A 24,505-nucleotide genomic window follows, 5' to 3' on the forward strand; every position below is an offset into this window, starting at 1 on the left:
AAATATGGAAACTGCAACACACTAAAAAAAATTAGATTAAATTTAACTCCCTTACATTACTTACACAAGTTCTATATACTTGGTAAAAATGCCAAGAGAGGTTAAATATATCACAAGTTAATGTGCATAAATCATTAAATAATAAATCACACATTACCTTAAGTCTTCATGTCTTGATGAAAATAATATTATACAAAATTTAAACAAAATAACATAGTCCACCTATCCCACATAGTCCTCAAACCAAATATATAGTTATATAACTTATATGACAACACTTCAAAAAATAAAAAGAGGCAAAGAACACTAACAATCAAATTGCCTCTGGCAAAGTTATCTCCACCTCCCCTTCATTTTGATCATCCTAAGATTAAAAAAAAAATTAACTATATAAGTAATTAGTATTTAGTACAATATAAAAGTAAAACTAAATTAACAAACACCATTAGAATATATAAAAATAAAACAAAAACATACCCCACACTTCTTTTTAAGCCCATACAATGATCTGACCCAATCAGCCCCACATAACAACTTCTGAACTGTCTCAGTTGATAATGATGCTCGATGTGGATCAATAACCCTTCCTCCGGCACTAAATGTAGACTCTGAAGTTACAGTTGTAATCGGTGTTGACAAAATATCTTTGGCCACTTTAGACAAAACATTATACTTCAGAGTATTCGCTTTCCACCAATCCAAGGCATTAAATTCGATGTTCTTGTTAGGTATATATACACCCTCCTCAAGATACATTTCTAATTCAGATTTCATAGGTTGAAGCACAGTTTCAGCACTTTTGAGAAATGACTCCCAAATTTCCACACCACCCTCCTCATCATGAACTGCAAAGACTGAACGATTACTTGAAGAGCTTTCTTGAACTTTGCTTGCAAGATCCTGTTCCTTGAGATTTAAATTATGTTCATGAAGATACACATCATATATCTCTTTCAAAATTCTTTGAACATATTCAATATTCTTCGTAGCTTCAGCCTCTTGATAAATCTTCGGAAAGCAGAATCGTATGAACACCAACTTAAACCTCGGATCCAAAATTGCCGCAATTGCCATCAATAAATTGCACTCGCCCCAGTATTTATCAAACTTGGCTTTCATTCGATGTGCCATAGATCTAATGTAGTCATTTCCATCATCACATTTATTAATTAGAACCTCTTTCATTCGCCAAATTTCAGGAAGGAATAAATTTGATGTTGGATAGTCACTACCAGATACAATCTTGGTTACTCGATTGAAGACTCCCAAAAGTTCACAGACAGATTTAACTTTATCCCAATCTTCTTGCGATGGCACCCAAATAAATTGATGGTCGTTGTATCCATACATAGAAAATACGTCCTTAAACTCATATGCAGCAGATAACATCAAATATGTACTATTCCAACGAGTAGGAACGTCCAAAAATAGCTTCTTAGATGACAAATGCAAGTTCTTTGCAGTTTCAGTAAATTGCTTTAATCTTCCCTCTGATGCTACCAAGAATTTTATTCCATCCCTCACACAATCAACAATATCACCAATCTCACTAAGACCATCCTGAACCATCAAATTAGTTATATGTGCACAACAACGCACATGAAACAACTTGCCCCCAACCACAAGCGATTTTCTCATATTAAAAACATCTCTCAAGTGCCTTAATGCTACATCATTTGCCTTGGCATTGTCTACGGTGATTGAACAAACTTTACTCTCTATACCCCAGTCTCTAAAACATTTATGAAGTGCATCAGCAATAAGAAGTCCAGAGTGTGGAGGCGGAATATTACAAAAGTTCAACACACGCCTATTTAACCGCCATTCAGAATCTATAAAATGACATGTCACAACCATATAAGAAACCTTTTGACAAGAAGTCCACATATCAGTTGTGATGTTAACTTTGGGGACCCGATTCAATAAAGTTCTCAACTTCTTCTTCTCAAATTCATAAGTGGCAAAGCAAAGACTCTTAGCAGTAGCTCGAGAAATTTTTTTCCAATGCGGGGTACAAGCTTTCATAAACTTATTAAACAACACATGCTCCACGATTCTAAAAGGATATTCATGATACAAGATCATGTGAGCTAAGAGTTCTCTCACCTTACTTTCATCAAATTGAAAATTTGAAATAATGTCCACACCACCAGACTCCTTACAATCAACTGACAAAACCTTTTGCTTCTTCTTTGAACCAGCATACTTCAAACATGACTCCAAGTGTCTACCTAAAGTAGATGTACAACTTGATTTTGATATGGTAAATTTACTCTTACACCATTTACATTGATTTTTTTTTACACCACAGACCTCAACTTGCTCAAAATGATTCCACACAGTAGAAGTCTTCCTCCTAGGCTTTCTCTTATATACATTCTTTTCATTTGGATCCTCATTAATAGCAGTATCTTGAACCAACTCAATGGTTGCATCAACAGTAGCACTATTACTAATTTCAAGGGAATCCTCGTTCTCATACTCTTCTTCTATAGGCTCAAGTTCATGCGAATCACTCTCCATGCCTTTTAATTTTTAAATTCTATATTAGATATTGTTATGAAAAAAGAAAAAACAAGTATTCAAAACTTAAATGTAGAATTTAAGTTTACATATCATATGATTGTTCATTGTTTTTTTGTTGATTGTTAAAATAGAGAAATTCAAATCTGTACAGATTGTTCATTTTCTTTTTTAATTGCCAAGGAATTGCAATTTTTTTTCATCTTCAAGTTTTGTTATTAAAAAACTGTATAACTTATAAAATTATAGTTTTCTGCCCCTAATTTTTTTAGAAAACAGATTGTTCATTTTTTTATAAATTGCTAAGGACATTCAAATTTTTTATGTTCAAGTTTTGTAATTAAAAAACTGTCTAACTTTTAGGATTATAGTTTCTGCCCTATTTTTTTTTTAAACAAAAACAGATTGTTTATTTTTGATAAATTGCCAAGGAACTTCAAATTTTTTATGTTCAAGTTTTGTACTTAAAAAACTGTCTAACTTTTAGGATTATAGTTTCTGCCCTATTTTTTTTTTAAACAAAAACAGATTGTTTATTTTTGATAAATTGCCAAGGAACTTCAAATTTTTTATGTTCAAGTTTTGTACTTAAAAAACTGTCTAACTTTTATATAGTTTCTGCCCTATTTTTTTTTTAAACAAAAACAGATTGTTTATTTTTGATAAATTGCCAAGGAACTTCAAATTTTTTATGTTCAAGTTTTGTAATTAAAAAACTGTCTAACTTTTAGATTACAAAAAACTGTGTAACTTTAAAGATTATAGTTTCTGCCCTATTTTTTTTAAAACAAAAACAGATTGTTCATTTTCTTTTTTAATTGCCAAGGAATTGCAATTTTTTTCATCTTCAAGTTTTGTTATTAAAAAACTGTATAACTTATAAAATTATAGTTTTCTGCCCCTAATTTTTTTTAAAAACAGATTGTTCATTTTTTATAAATTGCTAAGGAACTTCAAATTTTTTATGTTCAAGTTTTGTAATTAAAAAACTGTCTAGCTTTCAGGATTATAGTTTCTGTCCTAATTTTTTTTTAGAAAAAAAAAAAACAAAACAAAACAAAAACCGATTGTTCATATCTTATAAAAAAACTATCTAACATAGAGCATACATTTCTAAATTCAGTAATAAAGCAAAACTCAGCATTATATAATCAGAAGATTCAGAACATACATTTCCAAATTCTAAACATTGTGAAAATTTGATAAGCATTATAAACAGTTTTCAAACATAGAGCATACATTACATAATCACAACATAATTTGTAAAACATAACATATTGTTCATAGAAGGATTTGCTAATTATAAATTTATAATCATTAATCATAACAAAAAAAAATAATAAAATAACGTAAAGAAAAAAAAAAATGTGAAACCTGAGTTGTTTATTAACTTGCAAAATCAATGAGGACCTGAGGTAGTAGTCTAGTGGAGGATCTAAGGCTGAACGGACGTCCCTGATTCCTGAACAATCATACGGCATATCAACATTAACATTAGAAATTTAGAACTTAAAAATATTGACAGATTAGCTACTAAGTGAAAGAAAAAAAAAAAATTGAAAACATGAAAATGAAATGATGAAAGAGAAGTAGAGAACAAATATCTGATACTTAACTAACTGAGATTTGAGTCTTAATTCTTGAGTACTGAGGAGTTGAGCGGCTGAGTCTTTTGACTCTCTTGCTCTCAAATTTATAATTGAAATTTGAGAACAAGAGCATCACACGGTTCACACGATTCACACGCAACTCATGTAAAGTCCAGTACTTGACTATTACCACTTCAGTCAGATCAAGAGTGTTCTTGGTCGCTGGACTTGCTGCCATCGATCCGTGTGAGAAGAATAGAAAAAAATCACAAAAGTTGGGATTTGGCTGCGCAGTGGAAAGATGGAACATCAGATGATTTAGATAGATCGGTTTCTTTTGGTTTGATTTCAACTACAAATGTAAAGAAACTCTAACGGATTTCAAAACTAAATCCTGTGAAAAGATAGAAGCCACTCGATCAAAAAAGAAAAATAAATCAAAGGCTAAAAAACGAAGAAGAAGAACTGGATAGACGAGGGTAATTGAGAGAGAAAACTTTGCATTCAAAGCAAAGCATTAATTGTGTTCTGAACCATCAGCAACCACAATAAATTTTTTGCAGGTTTCCTGTGTGCAGACTGCAGCGTGAGAGACTGAGAGTGAGAAATTAAAAATAAAAGCTAAGTTTGAAAGGAATTTCCAAACAAATGAACGGTTTGATTAGAATTTGTCTTCTAATTTTTTGAACAATCAACGGCTTTGAATCATTCGGTCAGAGAAACTGAGGAACGAGGAAGACAAAAAAAAATAACGTCCATTTTTCAAAATCAAAATTTTAAATTTCAAAATTTTTTTATTTTATCTATAATTAATAATTAAACAAAAAAATCGTTTTGAAAATTATTCCCTACCCCCGTATACAAATAAAACCGGATCCACTTATAATCCTAACCGTTGAGTATTCTAATCAATTTCAAGATCAAAACTGAAGTCGTTGGATCTCATCTAATGAGTGTTAACACGTGATAATCGAAACACCAAATAATTTCTCAGAGTAATAGTTGAGTATAGCTGTAATCCATTGTTTCAAAATGAACGGCTCAGATTCAAATGATAATTTGCCATGGACGATCGGACGACCAGAAAAATCTCGAAGATTGAAGTGTCACGCGTGTCACGGCGTGTTTCTCGGGCCCTCGGCAACTGGAGCGTCAACGCGTCAGTCGTCAGGCGTCAGCGTCAAGTCCAAATTTTTTTTTTTTTTTTTTTTTTTTTCCGTTTATCTTTAAATAAAAAAAAATTGTATGCACATGCTTACAAATAAAATTGGATGTAATTTAAATCCTAACCGTTTATTAATATAATCATTTTCAAGATCAAAATCTAAGTCGTTGGATCTTATCTAATGAGAAGTAACACGTGATATTTGCAACACCATATAATTTCTCGGAGTAAATAGTCGAGTATAGCTGTAGCCCATTATCTCCAAATGAACGGCTCAGATTCACGCATGATTTGGTTTGAATGATCGGACGATCTAGAAAAATCACGAAGATTGATGGAATACACGTGTCGGCGTCTCACGGTCTTGGCCTCGGCACTGCAGCTTCGTCACTCGACTCACTCCTCCGGCGTCAGGTCAGGCGCGTCAGGCGAGGTTACTTAGGGCATTATAACCTAGTTCCTAGACTCAGTAGACTGTTATCATTTGGTGAAAATCGGCTACACACGGGCAGACTGAAGACTACAGTTTTGTTATTATAAACGGTCACGATGCAGTGTAGGCCTGTAGCTGTTGAAATCATTTTTTGATGATTCAATTTAAGTCGTAGGATCAGATTAAATACCGTGTAATTCGTGTGTGAGAAACACTGTATAAATTGTTATACAATTCGTAATTTCAAGCGATAAAAACGATTCGTTTCATCTATCAAATATGTTATATGTACAATTGTACAAAATCAAATATGAACATTACTCAATGCTCATTTATTATTTTTGTTTTTTTTTAAAAAAAAAAAAAAAAACTACGTTTCAATTTTAAAACACAACATTAAAAAAAAAAAAAAACAAAAAAAAGCATCCTACTCACACTGGCTGAGTGGCACATCACACACTGTCTTTTAGCTCTTTTTTAAAAAAATAAAATTATTTTCTAAATTTTCATTAAGAGTAATTTTTTCATTTTTTCGCAAATGAAAAACATTGAAACTCCGGTAAGGCGGTAATAATTTGATGAGACATTGCACAAATTAAAAATAATAGTTATAATTTAAAAAATCGTATATAATATAAAGTACTACTCAAGAATTTCACAATATATTAATTTAATTGTATAGTTTATTCCCCAAGTAAAATAAATGAAATGACAATAAAAGCTTTTTCAGTTTTTCATATCTTTAAAATAAAAAAATAAATTTAAGGAAAAACAACTTTTATCTGTAATTTAATTTTTATTTATATATTAGTGATTGATAACAATTTTATAAAAAATGGCATCGTATGGAGAATAGGAAAACATAAATTCATAAAATAAAAATTGTATTATTCTGAAAATATTGACGAATTATAAAATAAGATAATTAATATATATGAAAAATTCAAAGTAGACAATACCACTAATGAATTTTATATATATATATTATCTAATATGTTGTGAAAGTATGCATTTGGCACGGATGGCAAAAGCTTGTGAATCAATAAAAATAACAAGTTCAATTAATCTTGACTCTTTAAGGTAGCCGGGTAGGTGCTACCATGGTATGTTGGCAACGCCCATAATGTCGGAATCGGAAATTCATGCTTGAGGAGGTTGAAATGAAACATGAGTTTTTCAATATCTTTTATAAATTATAATTATAAGATTACAAATTTACTATACTTACATGTGATGTGGTCCATGTGGATTTAGTCAATACTTACATTAGTTACATACTTAATAAGTTAATATAGATAGTCTAAGGTAGATATAAATCATATACATGATAATGAATCAATGATGTTTTCATATAATCTAAACACTATCATATGATCTCGAATAAAAAAATATTATCATTTTATTTTTGGCATTAAAAAAAAATGAACAGTCAATATAAAAACTAACTAACTTATATTAAGTTAAAACATTAACAATGTCTTACAATGATAATTATTATATTATCATATAGTCCTATATGGCTATATGATAATACTAATCAAATCATATCTAACAACTAACGGTTATATAGCACAAATGCACAATTTTAAATCATATGATCTAAATTATAAATTTATAATGATAATTCATAACTTGTGAATTGTGATTACAAGTTATGAATTATCATTATAATTAATATATAAGTAATTCCAATCCTAATAACTTAATTTTGGATTGTATGAATCACATTATTATTATATATGAATAATATCATTAAGTTTCATATGAATCATATGTGTCATTATATTATATGAATAATGTGAATTCATTGACTCATTGCATCTAAATATTACTAATAATTATTAAATACTTAAAATCATAAATCATACTTATTGGGTGTATGAGTGTATCTAACTAAGTATCTAAATACTAAATCATTATATTAGTATGAATTTGTATACTATAGTCTATATCATATATGAGTCATATGACACTATATAACTATAAATTCTATAATTATATATGTTACTAATATAGTAATATTACTAATATGTATATATATTTATGATTATAAATTATGAATCATATCATATCACTTGATTTATGGTATTATCTATGAATCTATAATAAGTAATTAAGTATGATTATTATAAATTTACGAGTAATAAATCATAATTATCAAATTTATCATAATTCATAATTACCTACAAATAATACTAATATTATATGATCCTATGATCTAAGTATTATCATATGATAGTATATTTAACATATTAACATGATCTAACAATCCGTATGTAATGATTATTAAATATTTAATGATAGTACTCATAGCATATAGTAAAGTGATTACATATTTTATATTTACATCAATTACATGTCATATGGTAGTATGGTACTATGGTACAATGTTATATTATTATATAATCATATAATCCTCTAAATTATAATCTTATTATATTACATAAATAATTTGATTAAGTATCTAGATTGTCATTATATCATATGACTAACAATTAATTATTTATATTATTCATTTTTACTATTTTATATAAATATGACCAATTAATATATATTGACCAATAACTATTGTTATTTGTTACTTAATTTATGCTTACATAATATACATAGTAATTAGTAATGAATCTAATGATAGTATATTATTCATTATATATATATATATATATATATATATATATATATATATATATATATATATACGAGTCGAGCCTTAATAAACGAGTCGATCCTTATACGAGCGGGTTCACGAGCTTTAGTCGAGTCGAGTCGAGTTTATACGAGTTTGCATCGTTTAATAATCGAGTTTGATTTTCGTGTTCACGAGTAGCTCATTTAATAATCGATTCGAGCACGAGTCGAGTTTATTCGAGCCGATCTCGAGTAAGCTCACGAGTAGCTCAGCTCGTTTACACCCCTACTTGCAGACAACAGAGAGAGCTCGTCGTTGCTGGGGGAGGGAGGCCTCCCTCCTTCCCCCAGGTTTTGTTTTTGTCCCTTAGTCCTCTTGGACTAAGGTTTTGTTTCCTCCTGAGCTTTTCTCAGTGGAGGCTAGCTTTCTCTCAGCCATTAGGGCTGTGGAGCTGTTGTCCCCTAGCCTTGTTAGGCTATGGTGGTTTTTTTCTGTGTTTTCTTGTCTCTTTCTTTTGTTCTTTGCAGGAAGGCCCAAATGGAGGTGTTCTAGCTTGGGAGTGCGGCGGGTTTTGTGTCTTTAACGGAGGTTCTGGCCGGTTTTATTCAAATTTTCTTCTTCAACTTTGAAGCCAGATCTGCACACCTCCGGCTATTATTCGAAGACACGCGCCCCCCAGCCGTGTTCACCGTCGTCGTTCGCTCCAACCGCCTGAAGCTCAGGCCACGTCGGTAATCGGTTCCCGGCGCGTGGCCGGCACGCGCCAGAGAGCTTGCTGCTCTTCGGCGCGCGTGTCGGCTACGCTTCGCCTTTTCTGGCCGTGCACGGTGATGGATGGGGTCTACGGTGGTCGATCCTCTGCTGGGTGGTACCGGTGACGGCGCGTGTCCTCCACGCGCCGCCGTCTCCGGCGAAATCCGCCACTGTCTCACTGCCGGCAGCTGCTTTGGGTTTTCTCTGTTTTCATTGTACATTCCTTTGTGTCTACTGTGGATCACAGTTTGTCTATTTGTAATGCACAAATGTTCATGGACTTATTTGGTGTCTGGGGTAGACTAGGCCAGTTTATTTGATGTCCTTGTAATATTTGTGGATTGTACTTAGGCATCTGCTTCAAGTCAGACTTATTTCTGACTTAAGGTTTAGGGGGGTCTTGTACCTCTAGCCTTGTTCCAGCCCTTGGGGCGTTTCAGTAATATATGGTAGCACATGCTATCTTGTTCAAAAAAAAAAAAAAAAAAAAAAAAAAAAAAAAAAAAAAAAAAGTTTATCTATTTGTCTTAAGTGATATATATATATATTATAAGGGATAATTGCACCGTTGGTCCATGTGGTATGCCATAATTATTTTTTACTTCCTATGGTTTAAAAAGTTCATGAGATGTCCATGTGATATACAATAATTACATTTTACTCCATGGGTCGATTTTTCGTCCACAATTTTGACGGAATCTATTAGCCCTACACGTCAGCGATACGTGTTGCCATCTTAATAAAAAAATATAAATTTATTAAAAAATAAATAAATAAACTTATTTTTTAAAAAAAAAAAAAAAAAAACAAAAGAAGAAAAAAGGGCAAGCTTGGGGTGGCCTAATAGATCTAGGGGTGGCCTGGCCACCCCCTTGCCCCCATTTTTGTTTTTTTTTTTTTTTTTTGAATTTTAAATTTTTTAAAAAATAAGTATTTTTATTTATTTTTTAATAAATTTATATTATTTTATTAAAATTAGACATGTCAGCACCACGTGTCACCAATAAAATAACGACACGAGGCGCTGACATGACATTTGACGGAATCTGTTAAAAACTTTAACAGAATTTGACGTCAGTGATCGATTTGTAATTATTGCATACCACAAGGATCTCCCATGTACTTTTTAAACCATAGGAAGTGAAAAATAATTATGACATACCACATGAACCAATGGTGCAATTATCCCATATTATAATTCACACAAGGAAATAAGATTCTTGAATGCAATTTTGTAAGAAGATTTCCTATATATATATATAAGCTAATCATTTCTAATCGAATTTGAGAGCATTTAAAACACCTACATACTGTCAACAAATCGGGAAAACAAAAACAAAAAATAATAATAATAATAAAAATAATAATGATGATGATGTTGGTGGGTTGGCACTTGGTATAGTTTGGACACTCAATGGACAGTATGAAAAGAAGTAGATCCAAAAGGGCCTCCCTTGGTGGAATTGAAATTGAGAGGTCTTGTGAGGTTACACTACCGACACAAACAACCAAAAGTCCAAAGCCATAGCCAGATATTTTTGTAACATGTCTAAGTTGGAAAAATATGGACAAATTACTGTTGGGTAGCCGGAAAGAAAGACCTTCAGAATGACATGCCATCATACCAAATTTCGCTACCCCAATGAATTGGGATCGCATGCAAAAATAAGGAAAGGATCACTAAAACGGCCCGCCTTGAATTAGCGGTAGCTTTTTACAGTCAAGTTAGTATTTTATCTGAAAGAGATAAAATAAAGAGGATTTTTTTTTTGTTTTAATTGAAAATGCGGAGAAATCGAGGAGAGTGGCTATTTTAGCCAAACGTGACTATGATAACACTTGTCTGTTAAAACCGCACAAGACAGGTCTAGACGGTAAAAACTTCATGTGCTTATTTAAGTCTAAGGGATCCATAGATTGACTCAGCCCTATCAAGACATAAATGAGACCGAAAAGTGATTAATACTAATCAAGTTTGTGAATTTCTATTGCAGGAGTCGAACCCACATTCACCCTCGTAGTTATCCAATTGCATAGGATTGGAAAAACTGTTAGAAATTTTTTTTTTTTTTTTTTTTTAACTTTCTGAGATCAGTGCTTTGGTTCGCTTCCGATAAAGTTGCTTTCTTTTGTTGTTATTTATTTATTATTATTATTTTGGTGGACAGTGAACTGAATGAAGGGCTATCTGAGATGGGAAATGCTACCTTGTACACTGAGATCCCACCCCCATCCCACCCCTCCTACGTGGACAGCCTTTTCTCTCTTATTTTATTGCTTAAATAAAAACCAAACCAAAAAAGTAAAAAGAGGTAAATGGGCGGACAAACTGAAGAAAAAGAAAACAAAATTCAAAATTTTGTCCTCTCCTCTGACTCTTTCTCTCTCTAAATTTACTGACTCTCTCTCTCTCTCTCTCTCTCCGGCACTCCCTCTTCCCGGCCGGTCAGCCGTCCTTCACCGGATTCCGTCTCTCTCTCTCTCCGGCACTCCTTCTTCCCGGCCGGTCGGCCGTCCTTCACCGGATTCCGTCTCCACCGGTCGGCTGTCCTTCTTCATCGGATTCCGTCTCTCTCTCTCTCTCCGGCACTCCCTCTTCCCGGCCGGTCGGCCATCCTTCTTCACCGGATTCCGTCTCCACCGGCCGGCATCTTTCTCTCTCTCGTCCGTACTTCACCGGCGAGAAACACTCTCTCTCCTCTCCCCAGCCAACCATTCCTCTTCACCGGCAGGGACCTTTCTCCACCGGCAAGGTAGCATTTCCCTTTTTTTTTTTAACAGAAGCACAACCTTCTTCTTCCTCTTTTTATTTTTTTTGCCCTTTTCTGTTTTTTTAACAGAAGTCACGACCTTCTTCTTACTCTCTTTTTTTTTTTTTTTTTTTTTTTTTTAACAGAAGGCACGACCTTCTTCTTCCTTTTTTTTTAAAAAAAAAATAAAAGAAAAACATTTTCTAACATTTTCTTTGTTCTGGGTTTGATTTAGTTCATGGGTGGAAGATGAAAGAGGCTGGCGTTGGGTGATACATTTTGACTCTCTGGGGATCAAGAAGGGTCCTAAAATCAGCTATGATGTGTTTGCCTTTCGTGCTTAGTTGCTAGAAGTGGTATATAGTAGAAGACTGGTGGATCCTAAAGCATTGCCTGGGAAGCTAAGAAATGGTCCTCTGTTTGCACACTATAAAACAGGGGAGAACAGAGGGTTTTCTAGCTCCCTTATCCTACGTGATTCCTTGGTTGAAGTTCTACGTACCGCTAGTCTATAGCATTACGCAGCATGAGTAGAAGAAAAGAAAGATCAAGAAGGAAATGTATCTGTAATCTGTGTGTGAAGGGAAACTTGCATGGGCTTGTAGAACTGAGGAAACAGCATGCAAATGTACATTCTAAACTAATTATAATATTGCCACTGAGAATTTAGATGTCTGAAACTGTGAGAAAATAATGGCTATGGTTGAATTTAGATGTCCAGAGATCTCATGGGTGCATGCGTTGAGAGACTTTGAATAATGGTTTGGAAGACAGTTTATTTTGTTAAAGCTCTCTACATTTTGGTCTGCTTGTTTCGAAACTAGATTTTATAATAAATTTCTCTTTGGTTATTTTAGTAGCCATTGGAAAACAGTGCAAGTTTGGCCAATTCTGGATATTGCAACAAATGGAAATTAGCCATTTATGAGTATTTCTTCGTTAGCGGGATGTGCATGAAGTTGTACGAAACAGAGTTGGCTAGAGAGCTTGAAAAAGTGGTGGGCGAAACAGAGTTGGGCATGCTATTTGGCCCAGAGCAAGCACTTCCTCCACCATGCTCCCACGTTAATGTTTAAGAGACTATGCTGCTAGAGTTTTCTATGATTAGTACCAACTTTGTATTCAAGACATTCAATTTAAAGAATAATTCATTGTTGTATTCCTGCCATTCAAGTTCTATTGATATGAAGTTTGCATTGCAATCAAACCTGCCAAAATCACATACCATCACAGAGACAAGTTCTGTATTTCTTATCGTTAAACCGGCAACTCAAATGTTAAAAGACAACAAATTCAATATAATAAAAACATAAAAGATTGCGCTGCCAAGAAAATATGCAAATCTCAGATAATCCAAAAGAAGAAGGTTGTGCCTACTGTAAAAAAAATAAAAAATAAAAAATAAAAAATAAAAAATAAAAAATAAAAAAGGAAAAAAAAAATTGGAAGAAGAAGGTCGTGCTTCTGTTAAAAAACAGACCAAAAAAAAAAAAAAAAGGATTGAAGAAGGTCGTGCCTTCTGTTAAAAAAACAGAAAAGGCCAAAAAAAAAAAAAAGAAGATAGAGGAAAACAGAAAAGAGAGGAAAACAGGAAAAAAAAAAAAAAAGGAGGAGGAAGAAGAAGGTCGTGTCGTGCCTTCTGTTAAGAAAAACAGAAAAGAGAAAAAAAAAATTAAAAAAAAAAAAAGACGAAGAAGAAGGTCGTGCCTTCTGTTAAAAAAAATAAAGGGAAAAAAAAAATATCTTCATTCAGAGATTTGCTGCTCTCTTCTGTTGGGGGAAAGGGCCTCGCCGGTGGAGAAAGGTCCTCGCCGGTAAAAAGGAACGGCTCTGGAGAGAGAGAGAGAGAGAGATGACGGCCGGTGGAGACGGAATCCGATGAAGAAGGACGGCCGACCGGTGGAGACGGAATCCGGTGAAGGACGGCCGACCGGCCGGGAAGAGGGAGTGCCGGAGAGAGAGAGAGACGGAATCCGGTGAAGGACGGCTGACCGGCCGGGAAGAGGGAGTGCCGGAGAGAAAGAGAGAGAGAGAGAGAGAGTCAGTAAATTTAGAGAGAGAAAGAGTTAGAGGAGAGGACAAAATTTTGAATTTTGTTTTCTTTTTCTTCAGTTTGTCCGCCCATTTACCTCTTTTTACTTTTTTGGTTTGGTTTTTATTTAAGCAATAAAATAAGGGAGAAAAGGCTGTCCACGTAGGAGGAGTGGGATGGGGGTGGGATCTCAGTGTACAAGGTAGCATTTCCCATCTGAGATAGGGCCTGTAGAAAGTGTGGAAGGACCAGGGCCAGCATCGCCTTTGCTCTTGCCCCAATGAAAGGGATTAGGCCACCACGTGCTTCCCAAGGCAGGCTTTCGAGCCTCACTCCCTTAATACATTTGTTACTCCATTGTTCAAAAGTGGACTTTTAATCCAGTATATATAGGCCGTAATTAACGTTTAATAATTATTAATAATTAATCATTTAGAGCAGGGTAATTAGTAGTTAAAAAAATAAGCAAATGCGGTTAATAACAACTAATCACTTATCTTTATATATAATATATTTTTTTTAAAAAAATTATATAAAAAAAAAAAGACAAAAAAAAGTCGTTTTGATAAAAATGTCTAAAAGGCCCATCCTTGCCAGACGGTTATCACGGTGCAGTTTAAACATTAATAACTGTTAACCCGCAAAACTACTAATGGCTTAAGATAATGTGATTATTAATTAGAGAGAATAACTGCTAATAATCACGGCGTGAACAGCCCATTGACTGTGAGCAGTGATCGTTTACATTCAAATTTTACAATACGTGGCAATATGAAACGTGTCCAATAAGGATACGAAAGACTTTTTTTGTTTGGTTTAGCAGTATTTTAAAAAGTAATTAAATATTTAATAAATCAACAAATGGGATCGAGTTTGGCCTTGTAATGAGAAAAGAATATAAATAGGGACACGTGTTGGATAAAGGGTGGAAGTGTGTCAATTGAGAAATGTATATGCCATATGGAATACATACAGCTGAAGAGTAAGCGTGAGAATTGAAGATTATGGAGTACAGCTGGAATACTAAACGCGGGAAATCGTGCAGAAGCTTGTAGAAGAAGTTTTGGGCCGGGCAGGAACCTTCTAAGAAAGGAATCATCCGTATAATGCAATTGGGCCTTTTGGGCTATTTGTTTAAAAGTCTTCTTTTCAATTTGGTTTGGAGATTAGACTATACTATTTTTAATCGGTACATTCGTCGAGGGACTTCGACCCGATATCAGGAGAGAATTCAAGACTTATAGATTGTGGACCATACTAGCTGCGTTTTCATTTGCAATAGTACAGGAAGAAAAGCTTAGTGAAGAAACACTCCAAACAACTCGGGCTATCAGTAGGCAAGCCACCGATGAGAATGGCTCTTCTTCAGCGCCAACCCTGAGGACTGCCCATTTGACCCAAGATAAAATTAAAGAAAAAACAGCTAGAAGGCTTTGTTGGCATTGTGATGACAAGTGACATAGAGGGCACGTATACAAACAAGGGAAACTACTAATAATCAAGCTGATGGTGGAACAAATAGCGCCAGAAACGGACAGTTACAAGGCTACACAAGAAGATGATGAGCCTATTGGTGGAGACGACGGTGAGGTGACTTACACAGTACATGCCTTATCCGGCTACTCAAACCCGCAAACCATGAAGGTTAATGGTCTCCTTAAGCGCCAGCAAGTTACAATATTGATTGACACCAGTAGCACTAATAATTTCCTTGATGAGAATATTGCACAAAGATTCTCAATCCATTGGAGGATTGTGAGCCGTTTGATGTCACGCAAAAGTAAGTACTCAAATGTTAAGTTAGCATTGCAAGATCTGGAGTTGCGAGCTGATTTGTACTTCTTAGCGCATGGTGATTACAAGGTGGTCATGGGCATTGAATGGTTGATGACTCTTGGCGATGTAATGTGGGATTTCTCCAAGCTAACCATGAAGTTTACTCTGAACGGGAAAATAGTGATAGTCCAGGGGAAACGTGGTAACAACATCACCACTGTCAGTAGCCACTGCATGGAACACATTTTGAAGAAGACCTGCAAAGGCTACTTGCTACAATTGAGAAGTGAAACTACAACAATGTCCAAAGAATCCAGGTCCCATGATCACCGGATTCCCCTCTTGCTCGGGAGTGCACCAACCAATGTGGGACCGTACCGCTACCCTTACTTTCAAACAACAGAGATTGAAAGGATTGTGCAGAAGATGCGGGTTGCTGGCCTTATCAGATCTAGTATCAGTCCTTATTCTTCTCCGGTATTACTAGTACGCAAAAAGGACGGATCCTAGGCATGTGTGTGGACTACCGTGCTTTAAACGGTATTACTGTTAAAGATAAGTATCTTGTTCTTATGATAAATGAGTTACTTGATGAATTGGGAGGAGCACACCAATTCTCTAAGCTAGATCTTTGCTCGGGTTATCATCAAATTCGAGCCTATGATGACGATGTGCCAAAGGCCGCCTTTTCATTGGTACCCAACCTGAGGGCAAAGTTGACTTTAAGGGTGGGGGAATGATAGGATTCTCACTTCTCGAAACTTCCCCTTTGTTGAGTCCTTATGCCTTGAACATTTCCCTTTGTTGAGTCCCTATGCTTTTGATTGTTTAATTTTTGCAAGATACAATGTCTTTCATTAATTTTTTTTCTACAAATTATAATGTTCTCATTAAACTCAATCAGTTTGTTCTCCCCTATATAAAGTTGTAGATGCCGTATGGCAAGGACATTGAAAAAAAAAAACTACCTTTGCTTGATCCCTTCGAAGTGATCTCTTCTTTCTCCTTTTCTTCTATTTCTTTAATTTCTTTGTATAGAATCCATTCGATCTTATCAAGATGAGAGGAGCTAAACGCCATTCTGAGATTGAAGATGAAGCACCGTCTGTGAGTAACAGTGTGCTCGAGCTCAGTGTTATATTTGTGTATTTTTTGGTATTTTACTGAACAAATGAGCTTATGTATTTAATGTTCTTACTTCAATTCGATTAATGAATTTAGTATGAGTTTTGGATATGATTTCAATCATGTTTTTCTCATTTTTGGAACGATCATCATTTATTTAATTGCTTGGGTTTTTCCTTTCAAAATATTAAAGTTGGATATCCTTTGTCTTTTTCTCTACGAGTGGATATGTCAAATGATTTGATTTTATTCTTTTAAGTGAAGAATAACATTCAAAAGATTGTCATGGAGTGCGTGGATTGGGAGGGTGCTGGAAATTGGAATAGTTGACGAGGTTGACAAAATCGCAGGGGCTTTAGGTGTGGTGTGGCAAATTGCATCTTGTTTGAATTGTCGTCTGGTGTGCGTTCAAGGTTGTTGATTCGTGATGCACTTCAACCTCCAACTTCTCCTTTTTTGCTGAAGATTATGGTTTGTCGAACATATGATCCCAAACAGCATTTACCCACTTGGCTAGAGAACCCATTTGATGCGAGAGAGATCGAGATCCCAGTTGCTGGATCACATCAAGTAACAAGTCATCACGTTGTTGTTAGCTTAAGTTAACTATCATCGTAAGAACGCCGCTTAGAGTATTCATCGTGTATGGTATATATCGCGATCAATAACAAGACAATTAAAGAGGCAATGTAGAAATATTAGAGAGAAAAACTAGCAAAAGAATGGTGTCATACCATCAAAGCACGAGAATCACACTCGAGATTTCTGCAAATAAACTTCTTTGTTGATTTCATAGACCAGTACATGTACATGGTATATTTATAAATAATGCCTATTTATTATTGCTAGATACGTAAAAAAAGACTACTAAAGAGATGTACATTAAATAACTTAAAGCAGCTAACATAAAGGCATAAATCCAATACTCGTGCAAATAAAAGACATTCATGACTTACAGTGTTATTGTTTCAAAAGAGATCCATGAGTAGAGACTTATTTTTCCTTCCACATTTTATGCACAAAAAAAAGACTTCTTCAAGACTTACACATCATTTTTGCGATCCACGGCCACATAAGACGCTTTAATAAACATAAAGTACTGATTGTAGGCAAACTAAAACCCTGCTACGTCAGTATGCTAGGATTTGTTAGAAGAATTATTTTTTAGAAGAGTCTAAGGTTACGTTTGGTACGCGAAACAACTATTATAATGGAAGAATGTGGAATGAAATAGCCTTAAAATAGCCATAAGAAAGAGTAGTTATTCCTCCATTTAAGGAATAAGCATTCCAAGTGTTAGACCCTTATCATATACTCTAATTAACACCAATGTTATTCTATCCTATTTGTTTAGAAAAGTCATGCAAATATCAGTTGTTCAACATCAACATTCACGCCCTCCTACAACACGTAATCATTAGCCATTCTTTGCATTTCAGTCAGCGGATACCCAATATCATCTATTACATACTTACATTCTTCAAGTAGACTTGAAGGTCTGGCTACTTTTAGGTAGCCCTTATCCCCTCATTGCGTACCCATTTTATCGTATAAGAATTAGTGTTTTCTTCGTTCGTTCCAAATCCAATTAGTATCACAGAGTGAAATCCAACTTCTTTTTATTATGTGTTTTCTTTTGTTTGGCCTTTATAGACGGAATCCTGTTACATGATAACGAAATTATATCAGGCAAATTGATAGTGTTACAAAAAATGTAAGGGAAATACACTTACCCCTTTACATTTGTAAAAGCCATTGCAAAGCTTCATACAACCGTAAAGAGGTTGTATTTCAATTCGTTCCATCACTTGTTCTTCCTCTTCGTGATCTATTTCTTCAAATCCACCACCACGTATCAAGTTTCTCATCTATAGGAAATAAACATTCGAATAAATAAAAAATTTAAAAATACATAAAATTAAGAGAGACGTTTTTATTTCTTATACCTGCTCTCTTGTCTTTCGTTTGAATTTTCATTCTTTTCTTGTAAAGGAGCCATAATACCTATCTTCTACAATTATGTTCACTTTGATGTAGTAAAGAGTCGCATCAACAGTATATGTATACACTCCCTCATGTTCACGTTTGCAACGGCCATATTCACGTTCTCCTACAACACGTGATCATGAGTCATTTTTTGCATTTCAGTAAGCAAATACCCAATATCATCTATTACATACTTACCTTCTTCAGGTAGACTTGATGGTCTGGCTACTTTTAGGTAGCCCTTCTCCCCCCATTGTGTACCCATTTTATCGTATAAAAATTGATGTCTTCTTCGTTCGTTCCAAATCTAATTAGTATCACGGAATAAAATCCAACTTCTTCTTATTATGTGTCTTCTTTTGTTTGGCCTTTATAGACGGAATCCTGTCACATGATAATGAAATTATGTCAGGCAAATTGATAGTGTTACCAAAAATGTAAGGGAAATACACTTACCGTTTTACATCTGTAAAAGTCATTGCAAAGCTTCATACAACCGTAAAGAGGTTGTATTTCAATTCGCTCCATCACTTGTTCTTCATCTTCGTGATCTATTTCCTCAAATCCACCACCACGTATCAAGTTTCTCATCTACAAGAAATAACCATTCGAATAAATAAAAAATTAAAAAATACATAAAACTAAGAGCTACGTTTTTATTTTTTATACCTGCTCTCGTCTTTCGTTTGAATTTCCATTTTTTTCCTGTAAATGGGTCATAGTACCTATCTCCTACAATTTCGTTCGCTCTGATGTAGTAAAGAGCCACGTCAACAGTATATGTATACACTCCATTGTGTTCACATTTGCAACAGTCATAATCACGCCCTCTTACAACACGTGATCATGAGTCATTCTTTGCGTTTCAGTCAGTGGAAACTCAATATCATCTATTGCATACTTACCTTCTTCAAGTAGACTTGATGGTCTTGCTACTTTTAGGTAGCCCTTCTCCCCCCATTGTGTACCCCTTTTATAGTATAAAAATTAGTGTCTTCTTCGTTCGTTCCAAATCCAATTAGTATCACAGAGTGAAATCCAACTTCTTCTTATTATGTGTCTTCTTTTGTTTAGCCTTTATAGACAAAATCATATCACATGATAATGAAATTATGTCATGCAAATTGATAGTGTTACAAAAAATGCAAGGGAAATACACTTACCATTTTACATTTGTAAAAGTCATTGCAAAGCTTCATACAACCGTAAAGATGTATTTCAATTTGTTCCATCACTTGTTCTTCCTCTTCGTGATCTATTCCTTCAAATCCACCACCACGTATCAAGTTTCTCATCTATAGGAAATAAACATTTGAATAAATAAAAAAATTAAAAAATACATAAAATTAAGAGAGACATTTTTATTTCTTATACCTGCTCTCTTGTCTTTCGTTTGAATTTTCATTCTCTTCCTGTAAAGGAGCCATAATTCATATCTTCTACAATTCCGTTCGCTTTGATGTAGTAAAGAGCCACGTCAACAGTATATGTATACACTCCCTCATGGTCAAGTTTGCAACGGACATATTCACGTTCTCCTACAACACGTGATCATGAGTCATTATTTGCATTTCAGTAAGCGGATACCCAATATCATCTATTACATACTTACCTTCTTCAGGTAGATTTGATGGTCTGGCTATTTTAGGTAGCCCTTCTCCCCCCATTGTGTACCCCTTTTATAGTATAAAAATTGGTGTCTTCTTCGTTCGTTCAAAATCCAATTAGTATCACGGAGTGAAATCCAACTTCTTCTTATTATGTGTCTTCTTTTGTTTGGCCTTTATGGACGAAATCCTGTCACATAATAATGAAATTATGTCAGGCAAATTGATAGTGTTACAAAAAATGTAAAGGAAATACACTTACCTCTTTACATTTGTAAAAGTCATTGCAAAGCTTCATACAACTATAAAGGGGTTGTATTTCAATTCGTTCCATCACTTGTTCTTCCTCTTCGTGATCTATTTCCTCAAATCCACCACCTCGTATCAAGTTTCTCATCTACAGGAAATAAACATTCGAATAAATAAAAAATTAAAAAATACATCAAATTAAGAGAGACATTTTTATTTCTCATACCCGCTCTCTTGTCTTTCGTTTGAATTTCCATTTTTTTTTCCTGTAAATGAGCCATAGTACCTATCTTCTACAATTCCGTTCGCTTTGATGTAGTAAAGAGCCACGTCAACAGTATCTGCATACACTCCCTCATGTTCATGTTTGCAACGGTCATATTCATGTTCTCCTACAACACGTGATCATGAGTCATTTTTTGCATTTCAGTAAGCGGATACCCAATATCATCTATTACATACTTACCTTCTTCAGGTAGACTTGGTGGTCTTGCTACTTTTAGGTAGCCCTTCTCCCCCCATTGTGTACCCCTTTTATCGTATAAAAATTGGTGTCTTCTTCGTTTGTTCCAAATCCAATTAGTATCATGGAGTGAAATCTAACTTCTTCTTATTGTGTGTCTTCTTTTGTTTGGCCTTTATAGACGGAATCCTGTCACATGATAATAAAATTATGTCATGCAAATTGATAGTGTTACCAAAAATGTAAGGGAAATATGCTTACCCCTTTACATTTGTAAAAGTCATTGCAAAGCTTCATACAACCGTAAAGAGGTTGTATTTCAATTCGCTCCATCACTTGTTCTTCGTCTTCGTGATCGATTTCCTCAAATCCTCCGCCACGTATTAAGTTTCTCATCTACAGGAAATAAACATTCGAATAAATAAAAAATTAAAAAAAAAAAAAAAAAACATAAAATTAAGAGAGGCGTTTTTATTTTTTATACCTGCTCTCTTGTCTTTCGTTTGAATTTCCCTTTTTTTCCTGTAAAGGGGCCATAATACTTAGCTTCTACAATTCTGTTCGCTCTGATGTAGTAAAGAGCCGCATCAATAGTATTTGTATACACTCCCTCATGTTCACGTTTGCAACAGTCTATTAGATATTAGGCTTACAATTTCTTTAGAGTTTCGCCATCTTCAATTTTTAATATTGATGCGAATACCTCTGTGGCGGTTATGACCCAACAACAATCTGACAAAAAATATAATTAATTTTTGAAAAATGGTAATACAATTAAAATGCCATATTTTAATAAAAATTACCAATAACATACTAGCAAAATTTTTTGTATAATTAATTTAATTGAAAACATAAATTAAAAGTTGTGCATCACTTACTAGTTGTGGGATTACAAATTGGATGTAGTACTTCAATAGGTTGGCGACGCCAATCCCACTCTCGAATCTATAAAATCATGCCATGTATAGATCTTCATATAAAGATTGTCAAAATCATGGTAAGCAATAATTAAACTAAATATAAAATGTCAATTCACATGGTATTAGATCTAATCGGATGCCATACCATGATGGAAAACAGTTCATTTCAACTATTTAGTATGATATATTACAATACATATTTCACTATGTATGGAAAGAAGTGTTGGCTTTAATTTTGTATGGTATTGTTATCATTGCAATTATAATTTATAATTATGGATTTTACATTTTTTTTGATAAATAATAATTATGGATTTTACATAAAGTTTACAAACATTGAAACAACCCTAATAATATGATAAATGATAAATGTTACATGTACTAAATGATGTGGCAGTAAAAATTATCATTGGATCCAAAATCAATGGTGATCTATTCAAATGTAATGGTGATTTTTAAATAACAAGAGATTACATAAATGAAAATATATTCAACACAGACTAGGGGAAGCAACAAAATTTCATTAGGAAAAAAGGAAGAAAAAAAAATCAGAACAAACGCTTAATAATAATGAGTCTCAAAAGAAATAAATCACGGTTAACTAACTGATATTAACCGATGCTCAAATAAAAACTATTTATTGGTAGAGTTGAATCTCTAGATGATAGCACCTAATTAAAATAGTCAAAATCACTTGTTGATACCATATACTTACTTGTTATTTCCTGAAGTAGATTCCCGTAAATTCTTCTCAATATGGGAAAAATAATTATCACGAAATTGTAGTGAGAATACAAATACCTATATTGTTATCTAAGCCATAAGTTCTCCACTTTTTAACAGCGATAAAAGCTTAGAAAGGGCTGTATTATCATAAAGATTAAAGACAATTTCATGTATTATGTCAAGTTGTAGGTACGCTACGTCTATCAAGTCAATGCAGCATAACCATCTTCTGCTGATAACTAAGCTTTTGAACTTCAGAGCATGACCCCAGAACCACTTTCCACGATACCAAATAAAGTCTCAAGAAAGAAAGTTTATTAATTTTGCATCAAATGCCAACACATAAGTGATAGGATATTTAACGAGGAATACATATTGCTATCAAATAGATCAAAATACCTAAGCTTCACCTACATATGTTGAATCCTCATCCGAAGATGTATCCTTATCTACATCTTCATTAGTATCTTCAGTCTTATCCATATCTTCATTAATATCTTCAGCTTTATTTGGCTCCACAATCTTCATCTGTTTTGCTGCAGTACCGTCAGGCTTTGCAGCTTGTACAACTTGTAATTCAGATTTTCCTACATGAGAAGGAACAAAACAAATCAGATGACAAGACTTAAAAATTTGGAAAAAGAAATGAGTGTTGCTTACAACTGTGATGGAAGGCGACCGACAAATCCTCATCTGAATAAGATTTTGTATCAAAGTAACCATTAGATTTTGAAAGTAACAAACACGTGTAAGCATAGAGAATTAAATCAAATATGAAATAACAGTGAAATACTAGAACAGTGACTCACCAAAAGATGTATCCTTATCCACGTCTTCATTAATATCTTCAGTCTTATCCACATCTTCATTAATATCTTCAGCTTTATTTGGTTCCACAATCTTCACATGTTTAGCTGCAGTACCATTAGGCTTTGTAGCTTGTAATTCATATTTTCCTACACAAGAATGAACAAAACAAATCAGATGACAAGACTCTTAAAAACTTGGAAAAAGAAATGGGCGTTGCCTACCACTGTAATGGAATGCGACCGACAAATCCTCCCTTGAATCAAATTTTATATCATAGTAACAACCAGATTTTGAAAGTAACAAACAAGTGTAAGCATAGAGAATGAAATGAAATGAAATGAAATAATAAATAACAGCGAAATACTAGAGCAGTGACTCACCAGAAGATGTATCCTTATCCACATCTTCATTAGTATCTTCAGATTTATTTGGTTCCATAATCTTCACCTGTTTAGCTGCAGTACCATCAGGCTTTGTGCAAATCCTCCTCTGAATCAAAGTAACCATCAGATTTTGAAAGTAACAAACATGTGTAAGCATAGATAATGAAATGAAATATAAAATAATAGTGAAATACTAGAGCAGTAACTCACCAGAAGATGTATCCTTATCCACATCTTCATTACTATTTTCATATTTATTTGGTTTCACAATCTTCACCTGTTTAGCTGTAGTACCATCGGGCTTTGTAGCCTGTACAGCTTGTAATGCATATTTTGCTACATGAGGAGGAATAAAACAAATCAGATGACAAGACTCTTAAAAATTTGGAAAAAGAAATGGGTGTTGCCTACCACTGTGATGGAGGGCAACCGGCAAATCATCATCTAAATCAAATTTTGTATCAAAATAACCATCAAATTTAAAAGTAACAAACATGTGTAAACATAGAGAATAAAATGAAATATAAAATAACAGTGACTCACCATAAGTTGTATCCTTATCCACATATTCATTAGTATCTTCAGC

The 24,505-nt window shown here is 34.0% G+C and overlaps 1 protein-coding gene and 2 long non-coding RNA genes across 4 annotated transcripts; all 3 read right to left on the bottom strand.

Annotated features, from left to right (window-relative positions):
• Positions 1–313: 313 nt before the first annotated feature.
• On the bottom strand, positions 314–2,523 carry LOC133863376 (zinc finger BED domain-containing protein RICESLEEPER 1-like). The gene is made up of 2 exons (XM_062299319.1): positions 478–2,523; positions 314–364 (listed from the first exon to the last, which is right to left on the bottom strand). The coding sequence occupies exons 1-2, from the start codon at positions 2,521–2,523 to the stop codon at positions 314–316; spliced, it is 2,097 nt and encodes a 698-aa protein (XP_062155303.1).
• Positions 2,524–16,951: 14,428 nt separating this feature from the next.
• LOC133862425 (uncharacterized) lies at positions 16,952–19,348 on the bottom strand. The gene is made up of 5 exons (XR_009899222.1): positions 19,218–19,348; positions 18,960–19,145; positions 18,722–18,885; positions 18,509–18,643; positions 16,952–17,331 (listed from the first exon to the last, which is right to left on the bottom strand). It is a non-coding gene; the product is annotated as an uncharacterized LOC133862425 (long non-coding RNA).
• Positions 19,349–20,635: 1,287 nt separating this feature from the next.
• On the bottom strand, positions 20,636–21,347 carry LOC133862780 (uncharacterized). 2 transcript variants are annotated; one of them, XR_009899308.1, is made up of 3 exons: positions 21,084–21,347; positions 20,844–21,009; positions 20,636–20,765 (listed from the first exon to the last, which is right to left on the bottom strand). It is a non-coding gene; the product is annotated as an uncharacterized LOC133862780 (long non-coding RNA). The 2 variants fall into 2 exon arrangements; XR_009899309.1 differs by having other exon boundaries at positions 20,904–21,009; positions 21,084–21,341.
• Positions 21,348–24,505: the final 3,158 nt, after the last annotated feature.

Source organism: Alnus glutinosa, chromosome 3, assembly GCF_958979055.1.
Source record: "Alnus glutinosa chromosome 3, dhAlnGlut1.1, whole genome shotgun sequence".
Lineage (NCBI taxonomy): Eukaryota > Viridiplantae > Streptophyta > Magnoliopsida > Fagales > Betulaceae > Alnus > Alnus glutinosa.